Raw genomic sequence first — 11,372 nt, 5'->3', positions numbered from 1 at the left:
CAACTTTACTTCACTAACTGCAATCAAGATAATACACCCACTTGATTTTTCTCAGCTCTAAATTCAGAGCCAAAGTAAATATGTGTTAAATTTCTGTCTGTGTTGCACTTTGGGCTTTGCTTCCTATAGTCTTCCTCCTACCTAGTATTTGTCTTGGCTGTTATCAAGATCACATTGGAACATTAAGTAAATACTCTGGAACTGGTTAGAAGGACATCTGGAGGCTGACTTTTGTCCAGGACTTAGCTTATCTGACTGTTGAGGAACTCCGCGCACAAGCCCCCACTCATTTTGGCAGGGCCTGTTACTATTTGCATACTTCTGGAAAACTGTACCAACGAGGGTTTCGGATGAGCCCGCTCTGACTGCTCTGCTCAAGTCCATAGTAACTTACATTTTTTTCTTTGTAGCTCAGGGACATGGTGCCAAAGGAGACAATGTCTATGAATTTCATCTGGAGTTCTTAGACCCTGTGAAGCCAGAGGTATGTTCTTTCCTTTCTCATGTCTATTTCTATTTTAGGAAATAAATGCTAGTAGTTTGGGAAAGTGAGGGAACAGGGGTTGTGACAAAGAAGATAAAAACTAAGAGGATCAAACACATGAAAAGAGGCTCAGTGTCATTAGCCTTCATAGAGATGCAAATCTAAACTACAGTGAGACACCATTACACTCCCACTAGGATGGCTAAGATAATAAACAAACAAACAGAAAATAAAAAATGTTGACAAGGATGTGGGGAAATTTGAACCCTGATTTATTGCTGATGGGAATGCATAATGAATGCTGTAGCCGGTGTGGAAAACAGTGTGGTGGTTTCTCATAAAAGTATAACTACTGTTGACCCAAGGAGCTCTGGTAGCATAGTGCCTAAGGCACTTGACTGCTAACCAGAAGGCTGGCGGTTCAAACCCACCAGCCACTCCTCGGAAGGAAGGTTGGGCAATCCTACTTCCGTAGTGATACTGCCTCGGAAACCCAAGGAGGGGTCGCTATGAGTTGGGGCCGACTCGACGGCACATAACAACAACAACAACTGTTGACCCAATTCTACTCTTAGGTATATACCCAAAAAACTTGAAAGTCGAGACTCAAAAAGGGACTTGTACACCAGTGTTTATTGCAGCACTATTCATAATACCTAAAAGGTAGAAACAACCTAAATGCCCATCAACAGATGAATGGATAAACAAAATGTGGTACATACATACAGTGGAATACTACTCAGCCAGTAGAAGTGAAGTCTTGATATATGCTGCAGTATGGATGGAGCTGGAAGACATTATGCTAAGGGAAATAAATCAATCACAAAAGGACAAATACCATATGACCTCACTTATATAAAAAGATCAGAAAAGGCAAATTTATGGAGACTAAAGATTGTTACTGGTTACCATGGGTGGGAGAGAGGGGAAGTAGGGGGTTTTATGGTGATGGAGAAGCTGCATTGATTAAGGGTAGGGTTGCACAGCCGATTATTGTAATGGCTGTAATCAGCTGTACACCTGTAAAAAGTTGAATTGGCAAAAGCTGTATGACAGATATATTTACAACAATGACAAAATAAAAAAAAAAAAAAAAAGAGTAGCTGCTGAGGCTGCTTATGTACACCCAAATACCTCATGAGATTTGGTTCCTTGGTTTGGAGGTTTAGGGTCATGATTTCTTGAGCCATCTCAGAAACTACCTTCTAGCTCCTTGTTCTACCTCCTAGTTCACTGAGTAGTGCCTGTGGTCTTAAAAGTTTGTAAGTGTCCATTCAAGGTAAGATTGGTCTCTATTCACCTGGAACAACAGAGGGTGAAGCAGATCAGGAATAGGAGAAGGATATGGAATGTGTGGCTAATTGCCTCCATGAACAGCTTCCTCTTATGCCATGAGATCGGAAGAACTGGATGGTGCCTGGCTACCTTTACTAAACATTTTAATCAAAGATTCCTTAGAATAATCCTAATCAAGAAGGGGAAATGCTGAACAGAATTTCAGATTCTCATGGACTCTAGACTTTCTAGAGCCATGGACAGTAGATGAAGCCCTGAAACTAATACCCTGAAAAAATCTTTAAACTTAAATAAAAAATATCCTCTGAAGTCTTCTTAAAACCAAACAATAGTTTAGCTTAACTAGTAGAGGAATAAAGGTCTGCTTTGAACATTATGCTTTTTTAAAAACTATCTATATGGCATCAAATTCGCATACCAAAAAAACCCCCCAAACTCACTGCCATCGAGATGATCTGACTCATAGCGACCCCTTCTTGGGTTTCCAAGGTGGTACCTCTGGAAGTAGATTGCCTAATCTTCCTTCTGAGGAGTGGCTGATGGGTTTGAATGCCAGCCTTCTGGTTAGCAGTCAAATGCCTTAGGTATTATGCCACCAGAGCTCCTAGCAACTCGAAAGATTAGATAGGAACCTTAGGGTGTATTGAGTTTATGTTAATGAGGGAGGAACAACTCAGTGAAGCTGGGTGAGAATGTTTGCGAAACTCAAAGAATGTAATCAATGTCACTAAATTATACATGTAGAAACTGCTGAATTGATGTCTGTTTTGCTGTATATATTCTCAACAACAAAATAAATAAAATTTATAGAAAATGAAACAAAACAAAAACAAGAACTGGTGAGAATAGCAATCTTTCTACAGGGGAATTCTATAGTTCCTTTATTTGGAACAGAGCCCAGGTTTTAGCTGCTGAGGAATGGGAAGAGTTAGAGAACCTGAATTGAATCTGCTTTACCATTTACTGGTGTTGTGAACTTGAACAAGTCTGTTCACTTCTTTGGGTTCCAGTTTTCTCAAGTGTTGAATGAAAGACTGGATTCCATCCATGAGGTCTCCTTCAGCTCTGATAGTCTCTGGTGTTTAGTGAGGGCAGATGAGTGTGGTATCAGTAGAGAGCAGAGTTATGTAATAACTCTGTTATGTAATATAGGTGAAGCCCATGCTGAGGGGTTACTTTTTTTTTTTTTTTTAATTTTATTGTGAAAATATGCTTAACGAAACACGTCATCCCACCAATTTCTGCATATACAATTCAGTAACACCAGTTACATTCTTCAAATACTGCAGCCATTTTTGCTTTCCTTTTCCAAATCATTCTAGTGCCATTAACATAACCTGAAGGCTCCAGGGAAGTTACTTTTATGTAACTTTGCCACAGGGGCAAAGAGAAAAATAATCATAAAGGGTTGAAGCAGCTGGTCTTTAGAAAGAATGTTGGAAGTATGATTGAGGTTTCCCTTTCCTCACGGCCCAAGGAAATTTCTCTAACAAGAAGGGGAAGAAGCCAAAAAGATGGTACAAAAACTACAAGGAGGCCACATGTTCTGACCTCCTCTAATCCCACGAGAGGAAGACAGGATTACCAGCAGTAACCCAAGGCCTATTACTTCAAGGCCAGACATGCTGCCTCCCTCCAGCCCTTTCACCAACCGTTCCTCCCAAAGCACCCACCACCTCTCTCCTGGGTTCGATAATTCACTGCAGTGGCCACACAGAACTCACAGATTATGGGGTTTATTAGGGAAGCACCAGGCTACAATTCAAGTTCAGGAAGAACGCTCAGTCTCTCTCCCAGCCCAATGTCCCTCAGCCAACAGTCTCTCACAGTCTCTTTCCCAGCAGTGCTGGTCCCTCGGTGTCTCACTCAGCAATGCGTGTCTCTTGCATCTCTTTCCTAGCAGCACGTGTCTCTTTCAGCAGCACGTCTTCCTCCACCAGCAGTCAGAGAGAGAGTTCTGCCTCTAGGAGGCCTCCTTTTGAGCCCGGAAGGGTGGTCAAACTAGCCAATCACAGCATCAGAACTCTAAACACGTGAGAGAGAGTGGGAACCTCCCAGAACATTGTATTGTGCCATGCCCAACAGAAATAACCCAGGTGGGCGACTTTAAAATCAGGATCTCCTCAGTTGCTAATAGCAATTCCCACCTTGGTGTTTACAAAGACTTATGGGTAGAAAAGCCACACTAAGTAATTTACTACACCGCAGATGGTAAACTTCAATTTCTAAAATTACACTCCTAGTTTTGGGAGTTTGAGCTTAGTGAACTTTCACTGCAAGAGGCTCAGTTGTTTTGGGAAAGCATTAATAATCATCAGTGGCATGAGAGGCAGAAAGACCTGTCATGGGGCTTGCTTTGGAGGCAGAGGGAAGAAGAGACCATGTAGAGGAATAGTGAGCTGGAGTTAACTTGAACAGGCTCCAAGAATTTGAATATAGTTGGTAAGATGCCCTGGACTCATTCGTGTGGAAAGGTGGTAACTGATGCCATGCTGCAGGCCTTTCTAAAACAAGAGTTCACCTTTGGCAAGTACCATTGATTATTGAATTTGGTCACTTTCATGAGAGGAAAACTTTGAAGCTGAGGGTGCACTTGAGAGGGTGGTTGGATGTAGCGCTTTGAATAATGTAGCCCTGGCAGGAGGTCTGGGCTGGTTCCCTCTGTGGTGTAGTGAATTACATGCTATGGCTTTTCTAGCTACAGTCTTTGTAACTCCCACCTGATTACTCTGAGTTGTTGCTTTTAAGCTCTTGATTGTTAAAGTCATCCACCTGGGATATTTCTGTTAGAGCAGCATGAAGTAATCTGGGAAAGTTTGCTCTTTCTCAGGTATGTAGAATGCTGATGTTGGGACTGGTTGGTTTTGCCACTCTGCCAGGCTTAAAATGATTCCTCCTAGAGGCAGAGGGAAATCTCTCACTGCCAACTGAGACAGAGTGATGCCCAGTTGAGAGAGACGCCTAGCTGAGAGGGACACCTGGCTGAGAAGAGAGGACTGGCTGAGAGAAGGTGGTAGTGGAGCCAAGAGGCATAGGATAGAGTGGCAGGCTTACCTGGCCCACAGGGCAGAGGCCAGGGTGAAAGGCCAAAGGCCAGAGAGGTGTGTCTAAAGGCACAGCAGAGGGGAGACTGTCCTGGTTGAAGAACTGTATTCTGAGCGCATTCCTGAACTTGAATCATAGCCTGTTGCTTCCCTAATAAACCCCATAATCTGTGGTTTTGTGTGGACACTGCAGCGAATTATTGAAGAAAATTCTTCAGAAAAGAGGTGCTGGGTGCCATGAGAGGGACGGTCAAGGTTGGTAAGAGGCTGGAGGGTGGTGGCGTGTCTGGCCTCATAGGAACAGGCCTTGGGCTGCTGATAGTGATTCTGTCTTCCTCTTGTGTAGTTAGAGGTCAAAAGATGCCACCTCCCTGTGCCTTTAGCACCTCTGTGCTGACCAGGGCTATCTGTCCTCTTCCTCCTTTGTCATTCACTGGGGAGAGTCAGAAAAAGACTGCTATTCTTACCACTTCTTCCCTGAATAGCTCCTGATCTTCACATTCTCTTTGCTTTAGGACTCATAGAGATAGAGAAGGAGGGGGCCTAAGCATCCATGTAGCTTCTCTGTGGAGCTGTACTGGCTTGGTGCCAGTTCAGGGGAAGTAGTGGGGGATGGAGTAGGACATTCTCACACTCTCATTTTTCCTCCTAGCCTGTCTACAAATTGACTCAGAGGCAAGTAAACATAACTGTACAGAAGAAGGTGAGTCAGTGGTGGGAGAGACTCACCAAGCAGGAGAAGCGCCCACTGTTTTTGGCCCCTGACTTTGATCGCTGGCTGGACGAGTCTGATGCAGAAATGGAGCTCAGAGCCAAGGTCAGTAAGGACCCTAGGGTCTAGCCATTGAAGACAGAAATCATGAGGAGGCAAAGTTATGTGGGCCACCTCACATATCTCTTAAGGCTTAGTAGAATATGGGCAGAGTTACAGATTCATGTAAAGACCTGGAGATGTAATTTTATTTTATTTTATACTTTTGAGTTATGATCCAGTATTACATTTTTTATTTTGTTGCTCAGATTGTCCCAGCTTTGGCCATCAGGAGCTCTTTGGTTGGCTCCTGTTGGCACCAGTGTCTCTTTGATGTACTCCCATTATTGTGGTCTTTTCTACACCCTGGCACTTCCTTACTTTCTGGCACTTTCTTATATATTCCTTTCCTCAGCCCTAGAATTAGCCATTTCTCCAAGGAACCTTGTTCTTTTTATTGGACAGTGGTATTGGAAACCAGATCTGGGTGCTAATTGTGTTCATTGCTACTGGGGTGTCCTTGTTCTAGGCCCTCTCAGCTGATAGAGCAAGGAAATAAATGTCACGTTTATACATATATTTATAAATATTTCTGTATTGAGCTGTATCTATAGTAAGGTAAATATGAGTTCAGATGTTGAAGCTTTGGAAAAATTATATTAAAAATCCAGAAGTCTTGGGGAAAAAAAAAATCTAGAAGTCATGAAAAATAAAATATCAGTCTATTTGTTTCCTGCCTACACTTCTGTTTTGTTTCTACAACTATGACAAATCTGCTAGATATCCTGTCCAGCTTTAAGATTCCAAGACTGTGACAGTTTAGAAGCCACCCGATTGGTTTAATTCTGTGAGCATTGGATGGGCATCCTATGATGTTAGTGCTGCCCAGTAAGGAGGAATCAGTCTTTCTGGCACCTGAGCACATTTGGCACATTTTTTGGTGCATTTTTTCCACTGAAATACTAAACACAATTGGAGGAGGTAGCTTTGAGGGTACATGCAATCAACGTGACTTATCGCTGTTGGTAATTAATTTGATATGACTGAGGTAATGTTTCATATACTTAGCATGTGAACTTTTACAAGCCTCTGGGAATTCTGACTTGTGTTCTTGGAAAACTTCTGTCTGAATTCTAGGAAGAAGAACGCCTAAATAAACTCAGAATGGAAAACGAAGGCTCCCCTGAAAGTAAGTTGCCACTGTTGCTGTGATAGTTACAAATTGAGGTGGGGGGTTGATGCCTGCGATGTGGCAGGAGACCTAATGATTTCACCCAGTGAGCTGTTTAATTGTTTGATTAAGGAGATCTTTAATGTCCAGTGCTCAAGCTATGCATATCTACATCAAAAGCCTTACCTTTAATGTTTCCCTTCTGTTTGGAGCATGACAGCCCTTCAGATATGAAGGGGTCCATGGTTAGTATAGTAGAATGGAAGAACCTCAGTGTCCTTGACTGGCCTAATGGCAAATGGCAGTCAAGTATTTACTACATGAGTCCAGGGCTGTACTCCTTCCAGCCTGGTGTTTTTCTCTCAACTGAGATCTTAAGAACTGTGTGCATAGGTAAGTGTGGTTATCAACCTTAAAGGTGTCCTGTTACTCAATAACTTTATGAACATCGATTTCCATTTCTCTGTCCAACCGCTTAAAAGCAAGAAACTTTGAATTGTCTTCTGGGTAACAGATTAAATTTATCAGCTGTCTATTAAATTCATTCTTTGTGGAATCAATGTAGGCACTTGAGGTGTGGAGCCAGATCAATCCATTATAGCACCTGTGCTCTTAGGAGCTTTCATTCTAGTGGGAAGACCATGCAGGTCTATATAAAACTAACTCGAAGAAACAGAATTTGCCCTAAATTGAACTTTTCCAAGTTTTAGTGGCACTTGTTTGGCAGGCCGTAAGTAAGGAAGGGGAAGTTTAAGAGCACTGGTTTCCATGGTGCCCTCTGGGTTCCCAGAGATGCTTTGGGGGCTAGGTCAAGCAAGCCGGCCCACTTCAAGCAGAGCAGCTCTGCCTTTGTGTTTTATGTATTAGGGTTCTGAATAAGATTTCTTTTGAAAAGGGTTTTCATTGCTTTTAAAAAAGATTTGAATAGCCGTTAATTTAGAGGACTATTCTTTCAGAGAAGCAGAGGAGGAGAGAGATTAGAAGATAGTGAAGGCGAAGAATAACAACAACAAAAGCCACCTTGAGATTTAAATTAATCTTTTGGTGTTTTAAAGGGATACACTTCAGAAATATGTAAAAATTCTCATAAATGGATTTTAAAGATGTTAGGTAAAACTATAATTGTTTTGTCTAAATTCATAAAGTTCCCTGATGAAGGAAGCTTTTTCTTTTTTTTTTTTAAATTTTATTGTGATTTGGGTGAAAGTTTACAGAGCAAATTCATCTTCCATTCAGCAGTTCACATACACTTTGTGTCATGACATTGATTGTAGTCTCCCACAATGCAACAGCTTTCCTCCTACTTCCTTCCCATAGCGACCTCTTCCCTGTGTATTGAAGGAAAGCTCTTTATGATGGGGAAATAGAATACAGTTTTGCAGTTTGGAAGAAAAAAATTTTAACTAGTTAAATGTTGCAGGAATTATGACATTTTTCCAATGCCTTAGGATAAAGCTGCTTTTGATCGACCACAGTATTAAATGTGGTTATTTAAACATCAGTCATGTATTTATTCAGGGTATCTGTAGCATGGGAATAAATATGTAGCAACAAAATCAGCTTCATAGCTCTTCTCTTGAAAACTATTCTTTCCTTTACCTGACTTCTTTTGACTGAACCATGATTGTCTAAACTCTTTATACCTTCTTTGATTGACTCCTAGCTGTTAACTCTTTAGTTGGCTGTGTCTTTGCAAAAACGGCAAGGAGGCCACATGTTCTGACCTCCTCTAACCCTACAAGGGGAAGGCAGGATTACCAGCAGTAACCCAAGGCCTATTACTGCAAGGCCAGACATGCTGCCTCCCTCCAGCCCTTTCACCAACCGTTCCTCCCAAGGCACCCACCACCTCTCTCCTGGGTTCGATAATTCACTGCAGTGGCCACACAGAACTCACAGATTATGGGGTTTATTAGGGAAGCACCAAGCTACAACTCAAGTTCAAGAAAAATGCTCAGTCTCTCTCCCAGCCCACCGTCCCTCGGCCAACAGTCTCTCACAGTCTCTTTCCCAGCAGCACTGGTCCCTCGGTGTCTCACTCAGCAATGCGTGTCTCTTGCGTCTCTTTCCCAGCAACGCCTGTCTCTTTCAGGGGCGCGTGTCTCTTTCGGCAGCACGTCTTCCTCAACCAGCAGTCAGAGAGAGCGTTCTGCCTCCAGGAGGCTTCCTTTTGCTCCCGGAAGGGTGGTCAAACTAGCCAATCACAGCATCAGAACTCTAAGCACGTGAGAGAGAGTGAGAACCTCCCAGAACATTGTATTGTGCCATGCCCAACAGAAATAACCCAGGTGGGCGACTTTAAAATCAGGATCTCCTCAGTTGCTAATAGCAATTCCCACCTTGGAGTTTACAAAGACTTATGGGTAGAAAAGCCACACTAAGTAATTTACTACACTGCAGTCTTCATGAACCTTTATGCTGCAAATAAAATTAATGTCCCTTCTTTTCCTGCCTTTCAGCTTGAAATTTCCTTCTTTAATTATATCCTATCCTACTCATCTATCAAAGCCAAAATTAGGTACCATTTTATCCCTGCAGACTCAACTGATCTTTCTTCTCCAGCATGATGCCATTTTCTCACCTTGAAATTTTCACAACATGTTTCCTGTACCTCTCCGTCTTATATCACAGTTTTTAGATTGTAGACTCCTTAAGGGTGGCATTGTCTTAGCCATCTTTGTATCCCAGTAGGGCCCTCATAGTACCTTGCAAATTGTGGGTATTCAGTTAATACTTGGTTGAATGAAAATATAATCAAATATCATAATTCATTTTTCTTTCATTATTGTTTCTAACTCTTTGTAGATTATATTAAAATGAATAGAGCAGGAGCTGAGGATAGCTTTATTTCTCTTCTGTAATGCCTCCTAAAGTGGTTAGTCATCTTTTTTTCTTCTTGGGTTTGTTATGGATGTATTCTTAGCCCACAGGACAGCAAAGGGAAAAGCCTGTGAAAGCGTACTTTGTAGTGCAGTGTTCATCATAATTTTCTCATACCTGTGTCTCTATGAGGAGCTCTGGTAGCATAATGCCTAAGGCACTTGACTGCTAACCAGAAGGCTGGTGGTTCAAACCCACCAGCCACTCCTCACAAGAAAGGTTGGGCAATCTACTTCTGTAATGATAAGCCTTGGAAACCGAAGGGGGGGGGGGTCACTGTCAATGGCACACAACAACAACAACATGCTTCCACAGGTCCAGGAACCCAAGCTGTTGAAGACTTGGGTCAGGTATTTGTATGGGAGCTGAGGGCACCCAAATAGGAAAGAAAGATGAAGTTATCTAGTTATGTCCCACACATTCCTCTCCTGCTGGGATGACTGCTGTTAACAGCTTACTGTCTCACTTTGCTTTTCAGCTCTTGCAAGCATGAAGAAAGGATACCTGTTCATGTATAATCTTGTACAATTCTTGGGATTCTCCTGGGTCTTTGTCAACCTGACCGTGCGGTTCTTTATCTTGGGAAAAGGCAAGTAAGACACCTGAGGGCTAGTTTTATATCTTTTAGTGTTTGGCCCACTATTCACCAAAGGTAGCACTCTCTGCCAATGGTATAAAGAACAATCTCCCACGTTTGAGTAGCACTCATGCTTTCCATCGTACTTGTACCTCTCACCTCCCACAGCCTTGTCAAACAAGCAGAATGGATATCCTTTCCACTTCACAGGTGAAGAAACATTTCTTAGAAAAGAAATGGCCCAAGTCCACATTTGAAAAGTCATTTGAAAGAGATACATTGTGGGCTAGCATCCCTTTCTCTGTTTATTTCTTCATAGTTCATTTAATGAGTAAATAAATTAATATGACATTTCTAGTACCAAAGTAATATAAGGCCTGGGTGTCACTCTTTACTTTCCTTTGGGAGGCATTTTGCTGCCTAATAAATAGATTCTAAAATGGTCTATTCAAAAAGAGAATGAAAAGACTATCATAAAAATAATAGTTCTTACTAAATTAATTTGTTTAATAGAATTCTGCCTAAATTAAATGCCAGTGGAAAAATTTTGAGTATTTGAATATATAAGGAATAGAATTTTGAGGAGAAAAGAGTAATGGGAAAGGACTTTCTTTCTCTTCTGATATGAAAGAACAGTAATTAAAATAATCCAGTATTAGCATAAGTATAGATTGATTAACAGAGCAGATTAGGTGGTCCAGAAATAGCTCTTTCTTTCTATCTGTATGAATCACATATATGATAAAAGAGGAATCATGAATCAGAAAAGAAAATATTATTCAGTAATTTTTTTATTAGCTAGGAAATTAATGTTTCCAAGGAAAATTGGTTTTGGGAGCTTGAAGGTGGCAAGGAATCTGTTTAGCATTTCTCTTCACACTGTATACAAAAATAAATTCCCTCAAAAGATTTAACAGTCACATATAAAAAGGTTAGGAGCTCTGGTAGCATAGTGCCTAAGGCATTTATTTGACTACTAACCAGAGGCTGGCGGTTCAAACCCACCAGCCACTCCTCGGAAGGAAGATTGGGCAATCTACTTCCGTAGTGATACTGCCTTGGAAACCCAAGGAGGGGTCGATACGGGTCGGGTCCAACTCGATGGCAAATAACAACAACAGTTCAGACCCAGTCTATTGAATTCTGCAGTTTAGCCTGTGGTACTATGT

The 11,372-nt window shown here is 41.7% G+C and overlaps 1 protein-coding gene across 1 annotated transcript in view; it reads left to right on the top strand.

Moving 5' to 3' along the window:
• The window catches only part of HACD3 (3-hydroxyacyl-CoA dehydratase 3), a 43,877-nt gene that overhangs the window by 10,985 nt on the left and 21,520 nt on the right, over window positions 1-11,372 (top strand). The window contains exons 3-6 of the mRNA XM_007957645.2: window positions 411-484; window positions 5,477-5,641; window positions 6,713-6,764; window positions 10,105-10,215. Coding sequence (XP_007955836.1) covers window positions 411-484; window positions 5,477-5,641; window positions 6,713-6,764; window positions 10,105-10,215 — 402 coding nt within the window. The remainder of the gene's footprint in view (window positions 1-410; window positions 485-5,476; window positions 5,642-6,712; window positions 6,765-10,104; window positions 10,216-11,372) is intronic.

Source organism: Orycteropus afer, unplaced genomic scaffold, assembly GCF_000298275.1.
Source record: "Orycteropus afer afer isolate SDZICR_OR568_19922 unplaced genomic scaffold, OryAfe1.0 scaffold00015, whole genome shotgun sequence".
NCBI lineage: Eukaryota > Metazoa > Chordata > Mammalia > Tubulidentata > Orycteropodidae > Orycteropus > Orycteropus afer.
The sequence above is the reverse complement of the archived record's forward strand: the minus strand, read 5'-3'. Positions and strand labels throughout refer to the sequence as shown.